The sequence below is a fragment of the Strix uralensis genome, chromosome Z (genome assembly GCF_047716275.1).
Source record: "Strix uralensis isolate ZFMK-TIS-50842 chromosome Z, bStrUra1, whole genome shotgun sequence".
Taxonomy (NCBI): domain Eukaryota; kingdom Metazoa; phylum Chordata; class Aves; order Strigiformes; family Strigidae; genus Strix; species Strix uralensis.
Window position 1 is genome coordinate 6377751 of NC_134012.1, and position 19256 is coordinate 6397006.

A 19256-nucleotide genomic window follows, 5' to 3' on the forward strand; every position below is an offset into this window, starting at 1 on the left:
AAAGATATTTTTAATATCTAATTTAATATCTATTTAATGTCCAAATTGCACAGTCCCAAATCAACCACTGTTTGATATGATTCTGCAGTGGAACATCTCCTCTTCTCCTCAAAAGCCACCTTTATGTTATCACATCATCTTAATCATGTCGCTAATGACCCTTTTTCCTTCTCTCTCTTACTAGGTCGTTTTTACTACCTAATTCACCCGACCAAGCTGACCTACGATGAAGCTGTTCAGGCATGCTTGAAGGATGGAGCTCAGATCGCCAAAGTTGGCCAGATATTTGCTGCCTGGAAGCTCCTAGGGTACGACCGCTGTGACGCCGGCTGGTTGGCTGACGGCAGCGTCCGCTACCCCATCTCCAGGCCAAGGAAACGCTGCAGTCCTAATGAAGCAGCGGTTCGCTTTGTAGGCTTTCCTGATAAAAAGCACAAGCTGTATGGTGTCTACTGTTTCAGAGCATACAACTGAAAATACCTAGAGCACAAAAGTTTTAAATTCATTAAGAACATGTGAAAGATTTCTTTTCGATATGAACTCATGAAGTTACCAAAACTGTGATAAACCCTTTTTTACTCACTGTAAAGAGTCATTTTCATAAATCCAACCCATTAATTTGTTTTTGGTTTTGTTTTGGGGTTTTTTTTAATATTTTTGTAAAAGTATCATTCCATAGATATTTTAAATTAATATAATTTAATGGAAGCTCTAGGTAAGGAAGTTTTAGAGCCAAATTCTTTAAGCTACATCATCCCAACAAAATATACTTTTCATGAATGGGGCATGCAATAGAGCTTGACAATTGCTAGGGCACAATTATGGAATGTAAGGCTACTCAAAGCAGAAGCTTTTAAAAAGCACAGATTTTACATATTTGTACCAGTTTGAGAAACACTGCAAATTGATTATATCAGGAATTTTGAAATAAGATAATCTTTTTGTTAAAGGGGATCAGTGAGGTTTTGCAAAAAAACCTCACAACGTAGGTTAGTAAATAACTTTTTTCACTGGTTTCACATGGGAACAACATAGTGTTTAAGAAAAGCAGCTAAAACAGTCCTCAAAAATAGGACTAGTTTTACAATTTAAAATCTTGCCTTTCTGAAAAATAAGCTTATGGTCCCATGCATAGGAACAAGCACAATTAGTTCTCCTGAACATTTCAATTGTGTTTTTGTTGTGTATAAATCATTGATGAGGGAGTGAATAATTAACTAATGAGAAAACTCTGTTTTCTTCTTAACTCCAATTAAAGACGCCTGAGAAGTGTTGTATTACCTTTGAGTAGCTTTACTGAGTTATTTTTAAACTCTTAAAGGCCATTTGCTAAGCAGCATATAGCATCTACTCAGGGCAGTTGTATAAATGAACTGCTGGACAGAGAAATTGTAAACTTTAGCAGCTTGATTTTACATTAGCTTTTGAAATGTTATTGTCTTAACGAAAGAACATTACAATATTTAATATTTCTTACCTATTTACACATCACAAGAAATAAAAATTAGAAAAAAAAATAAAATTATGAAGTCTTAGAACAAGGTTATTAAATAAAATCTGAAACCAGCTATTAAGGTTTAGAAGAGAAAAAAACACTTTATTTCCTTACACCTTATTTGTATCTAAAAGTACATCTGTTTTTTAAACTATCAATGAAAAAATAGTATCACTAGCCCTGAATTATTTAGTTAATCCTCCTTAGAGTTAAAAACTATTGAAATAGTTCTTTTCACTAAATCTGCAGTGGTCTAGGTGGAAGATGTTTACCTATATCTGCCAGTGTCAGAGATAAACATGCACTGTGCATGGTGCTTAGGATTTTCAGAGCTGCCTAAAGCACTATGTCCTCCCTAACTACCAATTTGAGGGAATTTGGATTTCTGATGCAAACATATTTTGGATGCAGCAATTCTTGGTGCTCATCTTCAGATACCTTAATGCAATCAGTTTTTCAGAGAGTGGGTGCTCAAGGCTCTCTGAAAATTTACTCTACTTGTGGTGTCTCAAGCTGGCTATCCAAAAAACAAAGAGGCCACTGATTAAAAATATCTTGGTCTTGAGTAATCTCTGAGGCAGTTTTGACATTCTCTATCCAGTATTGGTTCTACCACTTAAAAATGGAGAACTCTTTTTCCTACTCTACGCTTGCTGACTATGAAGATTTCAGAGGACCAATATTTGTATTATGCAAAGTTTTATAGCTGCCCATTGTTTCCATATCTAAATGAGATGTAGTGGTATTTATCCAAGTAGGACACAATTGGTATGCTTTAATGAACGATTTGGTGTAGTTATTTTCCCATGGACATGAGTAAATAAATCTCTTTCCCAGAGTGGTTGTGGTCCTGTTTTAAAACTCTGTGAACAAACCAGGAACAACGTACAGTAGGATTGTAGTGGAAAGATGCCATAGTGTAAGAGGTATTTTATTGGAGTTCATTCCCATCAAGCTCAGAGGCAAATTTCCATCCTCCTGAGGATATTTACATCCACTGTGGATATTTGCTCATACTATACAGATGAAGCAATCTTGGTGCCAAACCCCCCCCTTTTTTTTTAATCCACTAGGAATTGGATTTTCTTGAAACTCTATCACTTAGCTATAACTAGAGACTTATAACAGGTCAAGCCCCTAAAGCCATGTAATCTTTTCCGAACAGCCATTGTTTAAATCAATGTCCATTTCACACATTTTCTCAGGCCATTCAGAACCTTTTCTGAGCACCTTGGAGAAAAAGTGGAAATGGAAAGAGAAATAGAAAATATCCATACAGGATAAGGAATGGGGTATGCAAGACTGGACCATGACCAAGAGGAATACATGTTATTCCCCCCATCCAACCTTCAGAAACATGGAAGAAAGATGCAGACTATTTCATAGTCTTTTCTGAAGCTTGGACAGGGAGGTTGTGGGATGGGAAAAGCTTTAGGGAATATCCCAGTTGTTACCCCAGCTAGATCCAGAGATGCTGTAAAGAGGGAAGCCTTTTATGCAGCTGGCTCTATCCTCCCCAAAGATCTGCTAGATCTGGAGGAGGCTGCATGGTTTTCCTATTGCACAGAGGTGAAGAGACCCTCCTGAAATTTTGTTTTTTTTACCTCTCCAGGGAAACCCTTCACAGGGTTTCACCCAGACACATCTTTTTTTGCAGGACTGGGGATTATATTTTGCCTGCATAAAAAATGTACACATCCAACCCACTCGTGGGGCTGGCTAAAGTGCCCTCACTGCTAGACCAAAGGCACTGCGGGAAAGGCAAATTCAGCCTTTCACCAACTTTGCAACGCTCTGGAGATGGCTGGTCAGGTCCTAAATCACAGCAATCTCAGGCTTGCGCTAGCTTATGCCTTCTGTGTCCATATCTCCAGGCTGCCGCTGTGACAGCCCGGGCGTAGCATCCCCCCAACCCACCCCTGCTTTGTGCATCTCCCATACCCCAGGCCGGTGGCTGAGCAGGCTCTGCACCACCCAGGTGATCGCTCAGCTCTGGGGCACGCCCCGCAGCTCCCAGCTTGGCAGCACAGAGAGGCCACAGGGCAACAAGGAGTCAGGTCTCCAGAGAGACACCGAGCTGGCACGCGATCACGGACGGCCAAATTTATCGTTCAGTTACGCCTGTAAGTTCGCGTTGAAGATACTGCTTGCTAGGAATCATATGTTCAGGTAATGGAGTCACAGTATGTGAATTTGCATTCATCGTGTTACTTATGAAGAGCCCAATAGTCTAATTTGGGATCAGGCTAGATTTAGATCTGTGTATTGATATACAACATTATGTATTGCTACAACAGATACATTTAATTGGATAGTTTGGTGAAAATATGTTTGTATGAAAAAATAATTAATTCTAATGTAAACAGGTATAAAAACTATAAAAAGTGTATGATTAAGTGAGAAGTGGGCACAAATAGACAAAAAGACACGTATTATATTTATTTTTACAGCTACTGACTCCATTTCCTTTTATAATGTCAAGTGTCAGGATGTGTTCTTATTTTCTACTAAGCTAGCTAGGTGCTTGGATAAAAACTTTAAAAAGCAGCTTAAGAACTGGATAAAAGTCTGTGCTATTTTCTGTTCATGAAAGAATATTCTATCATTAGAATCAATTCATGTTCTCTGTCATTATCTTGTATTTCACAATGTATCTGAATTTTAATGCCCATGAATTGACAACAATTAAATCATGTTGTTCTTTTCAATATGATGATTTCTCCTTATTGACTGGCCATTCTTCTACTTCTGTCCCAGAAAACACAAAAAGGCAAGGAATAGATCAAAGTATGAAAATATTTACTTTGCTGTAGTAAACAAAGTAATTACAAGACTAAGGGGGAAAAAAAAAAAAAGACTACTTTGTGAATATGATTTACAATTAAAATAAAGAAAACTGTATTCCAAAGCCTTTGTTTATGCTTCTTTGAAGCATTTTGAAAGTAGAAATGCAAGTACCAATTTCTTCTTTGTGTTCTCTGCCATCTTCTAAAATAAAATAAAGCATAAATAAAGAAGGCTTTTTTTTTTTTTTTAATATGGTAGTTGTTACAGTGCATATGCATCATTGGAAATTAGATGTAGAACAGTATTTCAAGTATGGGAAAATTTATTAAATTCTTTATATAATCCTATGGCCTTAGAAATTAAAAAACAACAAAAATCACTGTTTGTAATGGGCAACAAGAAAGATTTCTAGTGTCAAGTAAAGAATTAGTTATTCAAAGCACTGGGCCAGCTTTTCAGCTTCTGTAATCACACTATTTCTGCATTCTTGTATTGATCTGTGTCAGAGAATTAACCCTGAAAGTTACCTACACTGCACCACTTCGCTGAGAAATACTAATCTTTCAGATGCTTTCAGTATGTTGGCCGTGTTTTAAAATAGATGAAAAAGTGCTTAGGAAACCTTGTCACTCAGAATAAGGGAAATGTCTATTATCATTAATACATTATTGAGATGAACAGACATAATTCTAACAATTTAGTTAAAACAATTTTAAAACTAGTAACATTTTCATTTTGCAACATTAAGCATAAAATTAAAACTGCCTTTGGTAGAAACAGTCCCTCAATAACTAGGATTTTCATTAATAGTAGCAGCTTCCATTGAATGACATCTCACTCTTCAAAACAGAAACACTGTCTTCATGGTTGGAAGTGATGGTATTTAGGACTTGATGGAATTACCACAAAACCAGAACTGTCTAGATTTTCACCTAAAGACTTAGTAAATGAAATTGTAGGCTGCCGTTTTATTTAGTCATTCTGTCATTTACTCACAAAGGATACCAGCAGCCTTCTGTTCAACAACAACTAGTTGTTCTTCTTGAAGGTTTTAAGAAGCTGAATCTTACACATTTGTCAGCCATTTTCTCCGTTTTTCAGAAGCAGTTACAAAAGTTGAATACATGCTGCACAGCAGTAGAATTCCAATGACAGTTAAATTTCTATATAAAAAGAGACAAGATTTCTCTGTGTCTCAAATCAAAAATACAAAAATAACAGTCTTAATTTTAGGAGAAAGGCAAGGTGAACTGATAAAACAAAATTACTACTGAAAAATAATTAATATTTAGTAGTGAAAAATAATTACGCCTCTTCCCATGCAACGAACAGGGATGGTCCCTTTAAAACAGGGGTGACCTGAAAGATTATTTAAGAAGAAGAAGGAAAGAAAACAAAAAGCAATACTTCAGCTCCTGATCTTTCACACTGAGAGTGCCTTTGTTACATTTTGCCCAATAATTATTAAGGCACAAGTTTAAATATATAATTAAAACAAACAAACAAACAAACAAAAAACCCCATCAAATTGCTAACAGACCAAGAGTTCAGAAGGGATTTCTTCTTTTTCTTCACGAAGCCTCAAACTGGAAGTAGGAAATTCTCATTAGAAGTCTTTTGAGTCTAGTGTTTTCCCATTTTTGCCTGAGAATGTCTCAATCCATAAAGCCACAACAGGGTAAAATCTATCTATTTCTTCAATATTGTGCCAGAGGCAAGCAATCGTTTGACTAATAACAGCCCTAACATGGGACTCAGCTAATGAATTATACACTAGCATATTTTCCAATGTGTCCAGTGGGTATTTAATGGATTCATTTTTTTAAAGGCCAGCAAACAAAACCAAAATGGTATGCCTTGATACTAGCTGAAAGAGAACAGTTTGGGTTTTATCCTTTACTAAAAAGATATATTGTAAGGCATTTCAGCCCCCTACTTCCTACGCTGCTGTTCACTGTACTTACATGCATGATGCCATTTGCTTTCTCCTTAATTTCATCCTGATCTCTTTAATAACTAGGAAAAAAAAAAAAGTTTCTGGTTTTCTTTTATGTAGAAAAAGATCAGATTTCAAAATTTTAAAGTTCCACTTCAAACACAAGATAGACAAATTAAGAAGTCTTCATTTCATCAGAACTAGCTTTTGAATCAGTACCTGCTTCTTACAGTGTCAAACTTAATCCCAGCATTAAATGAATTTATACTCTGCGTTACCAGACATGAGCCATCGGTGACTATTTTTCTTGACTTTCAAGCATCATTTTTTGGAGGTTTTAGCTCTTTGTTAGCAGTCCTGATTTGGAGTTTTTTATTTTCACCACCAGTTTAAAAAAAAATTAACGAGAAAATTATCCCCCCAAAAAACGCACATAAATGACAGAGAAAGAGGATGACAGGAATAAGCCAAAAAACTAAGAACACAACAAACTAAGAACAGTGTATGACGGTAATATCTTAGTAATGATACTGAAGTATGAAAAACAAAGAAATAGTACTAACAGGTAATTCCATGGTTCCTGGTCTCAGAGAGTGGCGTTGCTCCCTTCTGTTGAAGGTTGCGAGCAGACCCAGGTCCTCGCAGCTCCAGCACATCCCCATGCCAGTTGCCTTCATGCCGTGTTGCTCTCCGTCCTGCACCTTGCTCCATCCCCTAGAAGGAGAGCAGGGATGGGAATACCCGTTGGATAACACGTTGGATAACAGGGTGCTTTCACTATGGGAAGGGTGAAGTTGCAAGCGGCATAGCTGTCAGGAGCTCTGAATTCACTCTGATTACTTGTAGATTAGGAGAGCATCTCCTGTGTAATGCCCCAATAAGCCCATTTACTAAGGTTTTGTGAATGAACATCAGAGACAAGGACACTCGCACACCAAGATGTCCCACATGCTCAGGCAATTTCTATCATGTTGACTTTCATATTTATGTTATTAATGGTCTCTAGTGGAAGAAATAAACTTCTCACTTGACCCTGCTTAGCCCTTCCTTGAACTTAAACATCTGCTAGATAAGTGTTTCTAAATTTGTGAATATAACAAAAATAACAATGACTTCTTTAGTTGGATGACAGTTTAAATGCTGTGCACGCAGGCTAAGGTCACAGCTACATATGGCTGCATGTACATTAAAAAAAAAAAATCAGTGCAATTAACTGAAGGCAACTATGTGGTTTTGAAGTGTATCTTCAGATCATCTCCACTTCTTGCCCTCTGGTTTTTTTTAGAGGGTAATTTTGATGTGCATGAATTATGTTCGCTTTGGAGGAAACCCCAAATGGAGTTTCTCTAAATTGGAAGCTCAAGCTGAGGTGGACATCAAATACACCCCACCCATAAGGGGAATCTAAGGGTCTGACCCAATCCTCGATCCTTCAGACATCTTCAAACCACATCTATAGTGTGGATTATTTGTGTCAGGGTCTGAACTAAAATCTAGCCTGATTAAAAAAGCCCTATAACTCACACTGTGCAGACGTAGGAAACTCAGCACTAACTGCTCCATCCTACCGAACCACTCCTGCTGCATTGAATTACTTGGCAATGCAGTTATAGCACAGATGGACAACTCAGAGTGCAGTTTACAAGCATGTGGCCACAGGGAAAACGGTCCAATGGTATTTCATAATGGTGTTAGGTCTCAGCCACCCGAGTGTTGGATACAGCATGCATGGAACTGTAATACAGAGTTCCTCCAGCTTCTGGTGGAGTTGGCAAAGGTGCCATCATATCCAGTGAGGATTATGGAGGGTTTTGGCTTTACATGTATCTTTACACCCATAAGTGCTTTGTGTACAGAAATTAATAATATTTTCTCTTCTAAATTTCATAAAAGAACAAACAATATGCATTGTTGTGTTTGAGTGGTGTGCCTGGCTAGAGACACATGCTGGATCCTCCCTTCTGCTCTGGGTCTTTCATGCCCAGTAAAAGGGATGGAGAGGAAGGAGTGGTTGGCAGTGGTCAATGCTGAAGTATCAGGCAGTGAAAATTGTTACTCCAGTGCAGGGAGTTTGGAGGGTCATCACAAGACTGTCCTCCACAGCCCACTCTCCCTTTTGCAAGGTCTCTTGTAGGGACATATCATGGGGGGTGAAATACGGTGGCAGTGTTGGGGTCAGTCTTGGACACTGAGCATACCTCAAAGTACATAGGCATGAACAAAGGATGCAGATTGCTTTCCCTAACTTCTCTCAAGCTGGACATCAAACTAAAGAGCTCCCAGACACTATCTCAGAGCTACGCAGTTTCAAAAACACATTTTAAAACAGTTTGTGCACAGCCCATCAACATGACAACACAAAAATAAAGTTTGAGAGTAGCTTTCAGGCTCACAACACTGTGTCCCAACCCGACAGCACTAAACTGCAATCATACTGTTTTCATCAAGTTATTATATCCTAATCAGCTCCAAAAGATCCAGGTAATCTGGTTCCTGTCCATTCATTATAGAAAACTAACAATAAATTTCTTTGTTTAGTTATCAATGCAGCACACCATTATTAGCATGCACCAAATGTTTCCTGTGTTGAAAGCCAGTTGAAATAAGGTTTTATGCTGTTACTGACTGCAATCAAGTATAGCTGAGCTTTACTGCATCGGCTTGTCTCAAGGGAGTTTATTGGGATATTTAGTTCTGAAAAATACAGTACTCAGCACAAAACTAACATTCGGGATATTTTTAACCCTTCTTTTCATCTCTCTGCATCTTCGTTCTACAGTAACATGTTCATCTTTATTACACCAAGAGGTGACATCCTAATGCACAAGAATGGCCTCAGCTAGAAAAAACAGAGCTATGGAAAGGTTTTCAATTCCCACAGCTTTTCCAAACATCAAATTATCTCAAAGATAATTATCATAAAAGGAGTGCATCAAGGACTACACCAGGAAAGCCTATCTTTCTGACTTTTAAAACATGACCTTCAAAGCTGAGTACTTTCAGAATAATTGTATCTACATTTAAAGATTTCTAAAGATAGCATATAAATCTTCATCTTCTCTAGTGAAAGGAAAATAATTTGTACATAAACCCTAAAAAAAGAAACACCTTACAAAAGAAGAACGCTTTCTTTATGAGAGTTCTCTATCACAATTAACATTACTGAAATAGGTGTTCATTTTTCTAATGCATTTTTTAACACTGAAGTTTCCCCACTGATCCACAATACAAATTAACTTGATCATTTTCAGCCAATTCTATGATATATTCTTTAAAAAGACTTCTCTCAGGTACGTGTAAGCTGCAGTAGCAATGCAGTAATCAGGCATGCAAGGTTAACTGTACATGGAATTCAGTCAGGTTTTTTAGAGGGAATTTTTTATTTCTCACAGACTAGCAGATTTTTAAGTAACATGTATAATAGCACTAATTTCAGAAACATGGGAGATCAAAATAATTAACAATGTAAATTTGTGTTTGGATTGTCTTCACTTCTAAAAGGCTATTAGTCCTCAAAAAAAAATTAATTATCCCATATAATGTTAAACTAACAGCTGAGAAACTACGGATGGAGGGTCACATGGGGATCAGGGCACTTCCACATGAGTTCTGTTGCCCCAGTTGGGTAAGTGCCCAGCATGGGAACAGATATACTGAAAGACCCTCTAATTGGTAAACTCAGTCCCCAAGACCTGCCTTACAGTAACAGCATCAGCAGAGCAAGAAACACATCAGTATCAAAAGCTGAAGAGAAGAGCTCTTAGACATCTCCATCACCGGAAAAAAAAAAAAAAAAAAAGATAAAATATCCAATATAAACCTATGTGTTTGGTTTGGACACAGACAGGTTAATCACTACTTTTGCTTAAAATACAACTAAAGCAAGAGGAGTTGCAGCGACCGGTAAAGATGCAGTATTTCTCCACCTTAAACTTTTTCATAGACTGATGACCACTGGAGACTAAATTACAAAAAACCTTGTCTGAGAGAGAGCCATCAAGCCACTCAGCCCAGACAACCCAATGGTATTCCAGACCTGTGCAGCAGTAGATGTGCAACATCTTTGTGGGCTTTACCACAAACTGCCTCACTAGAGCTGCTTAAATATAACCCTTTATGAACACAGGCCTATCTCTCCGTGTCCTTTAATATAATGGCATAGCCATAATTTAAGGCTTTGCAGCAAATCCCGATGGGTTAATACATTATATCCATGCACTACATAAATTCAGATGGAATCGCTCACTAACACAGATCACTGTGTCAGAACTCACATCACATGGGGTTGCTCGAACATAAAAATAAGTATTATTGGCCATTAACACAGCCAGCAACCCACGGAAGAGTCAGTGCCTGCATTGCAAAAAGCACTGCAGTATGCAAACTGAGCATACATGTCTCTGTCACCCCTAGTGTGACAGAGGTCTCGAGTGTACCCTGGAGGCATGCTGGTCCCAGGTGAGCTCCCAGGTGCTGAGTTAGGCTGTCCCTTACCCAACTCCCAATGCCAAGAAGAAGAATGGCTCAAGAGCGTGCTTCTGAAGAGGCAGTGCTTTGAACAGCCAGCTGCCTAACCTAGGAGCTGCTGAGAGGGTGAAGTGATCTAAACTGCAGGAAACCAAGCAAACCACATTTGCAAGCCACTCAAATATAAGCAAGTAAATATGTAAATTAAATAACTCAAGGCACTCACCTAATCTGTCCTGTTATGAAAGTTACCTGCCTCAAAATTCCTGTCACCTGATTTGGTGTTAGGATGTAACTTAATTTTTCTGTTTTTTTCCTAAAAATGCCCTATCAGGAAAAAGGGAACAAGCAAAGTCAGAAGGACTGTCACTCAACACTAAGGGGACAAGGATGGAGATGGATGGATGCATTCAAGTACACATGCACCTACTGACACTGCTAGGGCTCTCCCCACAGTGGTTGTACCTGGACAAAAGGCCCTGTTTAAAACTTTTCCTTAACTTGGCTTAAGTCAGGGCTCTGAGTGACATGGAGACATCAGAAAAATTGCGTTTTCTATATGCTCACCAGTAAAAATATGTCGTCAGCTGAGCACAAAGGACAGTCCAAGTCCCTCGCTGATTCGACCAGTGGCCACGCTGAAGGGAAACAAGACTGCCCTTCTTGGCCAAGGCAAGGACCACTTTAGAAGAGGAGAGTGTTGTCAAGCAGGAGAGCAGAGCTAAGGCACAGCCCCCATGCAGCTGCAATGTACAACACCTTGGTTCATAAAACAGACCAGGTGGCTCATGAGATACCTAGAAACATGGGGCATGTAAGTGTTTTGTGGACCTCAGTGCTAACGATTCATGGGTCCGGCAACGGCACAGATGTCTGCTATAGAGAAATCCAAGATATTTACTGCAATTTCAGGATATCTGTGGCCTTCCCCAGCAGAAAATTCAGTTTATTCTAGAGAGCAAATCCATCCCTCTCCATCACTTCTGGTGTTAGAAGATACTGACAGTTACAAGAGTGAGTTTGAGCTATGTTGAAAGGTTTTTCTGGAGACGAGCACAATCTCTATCTTGGTTTCACAGATGGATGCAGACCTCAGGGCAAATCTTAGAGAGACTTTATAAAGCCTCATCCACACTTTTCTGAATAACCTTCCTCAGGTATGGAAAGATGAAGAGAAGGCATTGGGAAGAGCATCAATACCAAAAGATAGGTTTGGGCAAATGTTCAGACAATCGCATTAAAAGTTGTTGAAAATCCGCCCAGACAGACACACTGACAATTTCTAATTATCCTCCCGTCTCCATCTCCAACCTCCTCACAATGAATCTTGTCTGCCAAGCAAGACAAAGGTCTGGCTTGCCTGTCCATCTTTATTATTTTCTAAGTAGACCAAGTATTGCAGCAGTGAAGTTGCAGCAGATAAGGACCTGGACTGCCAGCCACCCGAAACAAGTCTGGTATGGTTTAGGTGTGTTCTGCTTCTAAAGGGAGCCATCCAAACCACCAGCCCTGCACATCCATCCTAGGTCAGAAAGACAAGAAAAATGAAATAATATTTATACGATCTGTATAAAACATTATAGACATTATTAGAAAATGCATGGAAGAAAAACAAGAGAGAAAAGCAAAAATACAAATGAGACTGAGAGGTCGTACAGCTAGACTTGTCAGGCTTCACCCACTGCATGCCAGATACATTTGCACTTTCCTCGTTTGCAGCTGGTGGCAGGGCAACCCTTTCCTTCAGTGAGCAGAGCCACACACACCTCAGCCTCCCATCTGCACATGAGCTGAAAAGGCCTCTGCTCAGAGGTATATTTCAGAAGAAATTGTGAAAACTTGTACCCCACAAAATAGTGATTTACATGCATATAGTAACAGTCTCCCTTGTGACTGCTCTGGGGACAAAATTTATGCATGTCAGTGGGAAGACAAGGCCATGACCGATTAGCAATTCATATCTACTCTTGCATAGTTTTTAAAACTTCATTTCCATTACAAATTAGGCAATCATTTCAGCCCAGCTTTGAAGCAGAAGTCCATCTAAGCCATATCCTAGAACATAAACACTTTTATTAAAAGTATTAAAAACTGTATTTAGCAGACTAAAAATTATGTCCAGGAAATGTGACTTAGATTTATGAATGAGAACTCTGAGATCAAGCATCTGAACAGCACTGCTGAATATTTCCATCATGGCAGGGATTAAAAGTCCATGTTAATAAATCCACCACATTTCCCAAATGCAAAGTAATGGTTTATTAATCAGAACTCTTGAGTAAAAATTTGTTGCAATGATTTGTCATAAAGGTATAACATTTGTTCTGCTGTTTAAAGATTCCCTGACTATTCAGTAAATGTCTCTTCATAAGCATTAAAAATGCAAAGCGGTATGTATATTTCAGTGTTTCTTTCTTTGAAACTGACCTAAATTACTGAGTGAAAAAAAACGAACTCGCTATTTCAGTAACACAAGGACAAGGACTCAGGTATCTCTGCCCCACCAAATTGTATTCCTGCACAGATTACTCAGACTTTTAGCCCTGAAACATAGGAGTAAGTGGCCACCCAGCTTGGAGAAAGTCAGCAGATGAACGTGAGAGACACTGCTTTTTATGGTTAGACATAGCTGTCGTTGGAATGGGGCAGCAGCTCATTGCACAGGGAAGTAGCCACAGCCCCTCCATCCCCTTCTCTGCAAATATTTGCTTGTGCGACCAACAGGAATGTACAGACAGTGCCCATCACCTCCTCCAGAAAAGGCTGCGAGCAGACAACATGCATTGTGCACACCCAGGGCTTGTGTTCACGTGGGGGCTGGCACCTCTGGTGAGATCACATGGGACAAGGAAGGCTGGCGCACGATGTCCAGAGCTGTGGGATCACCCTGCACAGCCCACTGGTTCAGCAATAGCTTCAGAGTCGCAGTTTTCTCCTCAATCACTCTTACTGGAGGCTCCTCCAGGTCTTGGATGAATCATTGATTTTTGAGCCAGAAAATGAGGTATTCAAGTTTTAAGTCCTCTAAAAGTAATATTAATGAGTTATATTGAACCAAACATAACCTCCTTACAACTCTTCCAGTATAACATCACATTTCAGTCTTTTTCCAGGAACCACGATGAATGACATTTCTCAGGATAATTACAGTGCAGCTTCACAGACTTCACAGAACAGCCGAACAGAAACCTTCAAATAGAAGAAAAGGTGTTGACTCCTTTGGGGAGAACATTATGTACATCCAAGTATTTAAGTAGCTTACAGAGAACACAGATAGGGAGAGATGCTTTAAGGCTCACTAAGGGCAGCTAATCAGCTAATTACACAAAGCAATTTAGGCCTGACTGGTAGCAGATATCTGAACTGTTGTTTCCTAATAAGAAGAGTAAACAAGATAACTGTGAAGTAGTGCTTGTCTACAGATTAGCACAAGCAGAGAATTTGAAGAGAGACTGCCGTTGTCCAATCCTCCCCACTCATCCAAAATCTGTGCAATTAAGAGAAACGTATCAGACTGCTAGAAACCAACACCTCTCATCTCATAAAGCTGTGGGTTTTGTTATACTTTTTCCTAGAGTTTTTCTTTAATTACATAAGACATTATAATTCTTGGCATTGTAATTCTTGGTACTATGTTGAATATAAGAAATAATATTTAAATCCAATTTACAGATGGCCTAGACATACAAAGTAGTTTGGCCAAACTTTTCTGTGACATGTATCCACCTTATATGACCATCATCAAAATAGCAACCTCAGTTTTAATGGTGGTGGCAGGATGAGAAGAGATGCCTTCACTCCTTTACATCACTTTCTCAGATGCTTAACCAGGAGTGGAGGCCCCCTGGTAACTCAGTGTGAGGACATCTCTAGTATCCCCACATACACTGCACATATTATGGGAATACAGAGAAATATAACAGTTTCTTTGCACAACAAAGACAAAATATACTATTTTAAAAGGAATTGTCTGTTCACTTTCAGGTTAAAATTCTTTGTGTTCTCAATTTCAAGCTGGGACAAAATCATTTTAAGTAGGTAGCCAAGCAACCAGCTGCCATCCTTTATAAATGTAATTGGAAGGGTAGAATGAGCCACCTCCACTTCCTTGCAAAAAGCAGTCTTTTCTTGACTTTCTGTATTTGTGACAGGGTGAATAGGGGTCACAGCAAGGAGGATGAAGGGGAGTCTCAAGGGTTACCTGCAGCGGGAGGGCTGTATCCAGTGCACACAGACAAACCTGGGCCAGTGATGCTGGGGATGGACCTGACCTGTGCCATCACGTTGCAGCCCAAAGAGTGGTAACGTTACCAGTGCTGGTCCACAAGCGTGAAGTGTAAGGCAAATTCAGAGCAGCGAGGCCAGCCAAGATCATTTTTCAGTCTCAGTTCTGTCTGAGGCATTGAAGCATCTAACTGCAGCACTTGGGAATGGGTCACTCGATAATTAACCTAACCCAGTAAGGGACAAAACAGGCACAGGTCTAAATTCAACACACAGCTCAGTACCATTCTCCAATACTGAATTTAGATTTGTAACTGTTTTTTCCCTTTGCTGAGTTAGGAGGGGAGAGCACTGCCAGAGCTGGTTCAGCTGTAACAAACCCAGCAAATCCAAATCTTTAATCCTCTTACAAAAGAACTCTTTATTTTGGGGAAAAAGTGCTTGCCCTATACATCCCCTTTGTGTCTGTGATGCTATGCACAACTTTTTTTCCTTAGGGTATCCTTTCACTATTCTGCTTTTCAGTGAGGAGGTAGAAAAGGACAGCAGGCTTATTTAATGTGCCCTCCCAAGGCAGTAAAGCATTTCCTCCTCTCCTTTTCCAGCGGTTCGTGAGTAACAGAGACAGTTTGTGAAGATGTAGGCTAAAACTTCAGGGTTTTCTGTAGGGCCGTTTGTTTGACTCAAAACCCACGATGTATGCCAAGCCCACGACATCATGTTCAGAGCCAGCAATTTAATGGAAATTGTTTTAAGTTTTTATTTCCTACCACAAAATTTCTGAAGCACTCTCAGAATTTTCCTTTCAGGTTAAGTTAAAGCTGTTCTGTATAAATATTTATGTAAGGGTGTGAAGGGGGAATCACCTTCCGCGCTCCACCCAACAAAAATGTTGGAAAAAATGATGCATTTTTGGTAGTCCATTTTAAACATGTGGACAAGGGCAGTCTTTGACTTTATTTTACTTAGTTGCTGGCTGGCATCCACTGCAGTCTTTGCCAAAATCAAAAAATACAGAAAATATTATATTTTTTAGAAGCTAAAGGAGAAAATATTTTCCCTGGCCCCTTTAATTTTTTTTCTGAGTTTAAATGTACGGCTGTCTGTAAAAGTACGACTTCTGCTCAGGAAGTCAGATCTAGACATGAGTAAAACACTTCCCCAATCAATTACAAGAAAAATGCCTTTTAATGATATTTCCACAGCGGAAAAATAAAACAGGCTGGTTCTGTAACGTGCTACAGCAAGCAGGGATTCCTTGTTGCCTGTTTCTCTCTGATTTCTCAGAAAAGCATGGGGAGGGAGAGCTCATTGTTAGGAGCCACTGAGTCAAGTGGGCATCATTTCTACAAGGGGAGGGGAAACCAAAGGCCAGTTCTGCACACTTTTTACTTGAGATCTGTGGTGTTCAGTATCCTGACACTTCTGTCTCTATACTTAAGTCTTAACCTATTTTCCTTTTTATTTTCTTTAAGTTTACACCATCACAGTAGATTGGCATTATCACTCTGATACTCAGTCAGATGAGCAGCAAAAAGACTCAGGTCCTGGAATTCCTCAGTAGATAAAGATGAGTCCTTCAAAGCAAGATCACTACAGAGCTCAACACTATGACACCCTCCAAAGTGGGCTCAAAATTGGTTTTGTTGTTCTTTTGTTATTTATGGAAGGGGAATTTGGGCAGAAAATTCTCATAATTGCAACTGCCAGATGACACCACAGAGCTAAATTAATTCTGCCACCTTCCAGGGTAACTTTGAAGCCCTGTGTTTGCTGTTACTCTTTTTACCCTGATTGTTGCATTGCACAGGATGGCTTTTGAATTAGTGATGTTCAGAATCTGTCACTGAAATGTAAATTTGCTGAGACACATTGTCTTGTCAGACTGCGATTGTCCATTGGACAGAGTCATGATATAATCCTGTGACCTTCCTGAAGGACAGCAGAGTCCTAATCACTGCTCTGATCTCCGTGTGCTACCAGACCTATCATACACTCTGCACTTAGAGGGAGAGACATATGCACTGAGGCTAATGAACAAAAACTGAGTCAGGATATGCCATTTAATTCCCACACTTCATTTATTGGCTTAATTTATTTTTGAACTCACACAGCTGTAACTCTATGTCAGTTCATGCTCATAATGAGTTTAGATCAGTATTTAAGAACCTCACTTTGAACATATTTGAAACTCCCATTACATTAAGTTTATATTGAATTAGTCACTGACTTCCAATGTAAAAAGTAATTATAATGAAAACCTGGCAGTACAAAACTATAGTTTCAAGGCAAAATTTCAAAAAAGAGTCTGTTCATTCCTCCCTTCCTCCCCAAAAGAATAAATATTACGCCAAACAAATTCTAAAGTATTGTTTTAATCAGATTGAGGCTGATGAGTTTGATGAAATTTGTCATTTGTGGAAATTCTCCATCAGCTTAAATTAATTTCCTAGACTTTAAATGAAGACCAGATGACTTCTTAACAAATAGCACTTAACAAATAATTGGGATAGAACTGGAAGTCACTAGATTAATTTTATGGTTTTGTGGAGTCCAAATTCTACATGAAAGATAATGGCAATTGTCTCTTCTGAATTGAATAAAGGCCCATAGCCCTAATGGTGTTTATGATGGCAGTAGGCATTCCTCAGCTGACATCTTTCTGTCCAGCACTGGGGCTTTCCAAGCAAGTCAGGTATCCACAAGGACCAAGGGAAAAATACAGTGGAAATCTGTCAGGACTGGGCCGGAAGAAAGGACCTCAGAATCACAGAATCACAGAATTGTCTAGGTTGGAAAAGACCTTGAAGATCACCTAGTCCAACCATTAACCTAACAATGACAGTTCTCAACTCCACCATATCCCTCAGCGCTATGTCAACCCTACTCTTAAACACCTCCAGGGATGGGGACTCCACCACCTCCCTGGGCAGCCCCTTCTGGAAAGAAATGCTTCCTAATATCTAGTCTAAACCTTCCCTGGAGCAACTTGAGGCCATTACGTCTTGTCCTATCACTTATTACCTGGTTAAAGAGGCTCATCCCCAGCTCTCTGCACCCTCCTTTCAGGTAGTTGTAGAGGGCGATGAGGTCTCCCCTCCGGTCTGCAAGGGAGTACATAGAGTGAAAACTGGTCTGATTGGAACAGAAAATGTAAGTCCACTACTGTCATAAAAGTGGCAAAATAAAAGCCTAATTCACCCAAGCTGAATCCATGTTTCCATACCTAGTACAGGCAATCTGTGAATCAGTATTTCTTTGCAATGGCTTTTCTACCTGCAGCACTGAGCTAAACACAGTCTGAAAGCAAAAAAAGACACCAGGTTGAGAAGGGAGTGAAAGTTCATGTGTCATTAGTTTTATTTTTAAAAAAAGAAATTCCTGTTTTCAGGAATAATTGGACTTTTCAGACTCAAAATTTCTCGCTCCCCTCCTTCCCATTTTGGGAATTTGTCATAAGAGGGAGAAAGGATTCCTGTAACTTCTCCAGTTCATGAAGAAAGTGTATGTTTATTACAAACTCATCTGTTTGATGGCATCTCCAAATTTGTTATCCTGATTCTTACATGTTCTTGAAAGAACTGAGAAGAGAGCGTACACATTTTTATCTATCCTGGCTGCAGACAATTTTTCTCATTACTGTACTGGTGAGCTCTTTGTGCAGAGGTTTGTGCTCCAGACTGCACAGAGGTTGAGCAACTTCCAGGCCTGTGCCAAACTAAAGAGGGAGAAGGAAAGAGGATAGCAGAGTGCATTTCGCAGCACGGCTGATGTACCCTAGCAGCTACTTTTACAATGTCCATTTGTCACAGACTTGTCCTTAAATCTGATTCAATCACTTTTACCTGGAATTAGGAACAACCACAGAGACAAATATTTTTCTGAGATATTCAAGAGCATATTTTCCCGCACAATGGACATACCTCTATGAAGAAATATTCTTATGAAGCAGCACAACTTTGTGCCTAGGAGGGCTGGTCCTGAAGAAAGGCAGGACTCATTGGCTGTGATGGAGCATCCTACTAATAAAGCAAATCCCACCGCCTCTGCGAAGTGAGCCATGCCCTCACAAAGTGCTGTATCTTTGGCTCTAAGGATCCACCACCCAGTGCTCACTCAGACATCTTGCACAACATCTTGCTGTGTAGGACAGCCAGGCTTTGGCATCACTTTTGACATGCATCTGCCTGGCTGGCTGCTCCTAATTCCAGGCAGAGTGCAGAAAACAAAAACAAAACCTAAGCTAAACAATCCAGGATAATTTGTCAACAGTTTCCATAATTACAACATCCTTAAAGGCAAATTCAGTGAAGTAAAGCAGAGTTTTCTTGCCCAGATGCACACAGC

General features: G+C 39.5%; 1 protein-coding gene across 2 annotated transcripts in view; it reads left to right on the forward strand.

Annotated features, from left to right (window-relative positions):
• HAPLN1 (hyaluronan and proteoglycan link protein 1) overlaps positions 1 to 845 on the forward strand; it is a 30413-nt gene extending 29568 nt beyond the window's left edge. For both annotated transcript variants that reach the window (XM_074855965.1, XM_074855964.1), the window contains exon 5: positions 185 to 845. In XM_074855965.1, coding sequence (XP_074712066.1) covers positions 185 to 474 — 290 coding nt within the window. In that variant the 3' untranslated portion in view covers positions 475 to 845. The remainder of the gene's footprint in view (positions 1 to 184) is intronic.
• Positions 846 to 19256: the final 18411 nt, after the last annotated feature.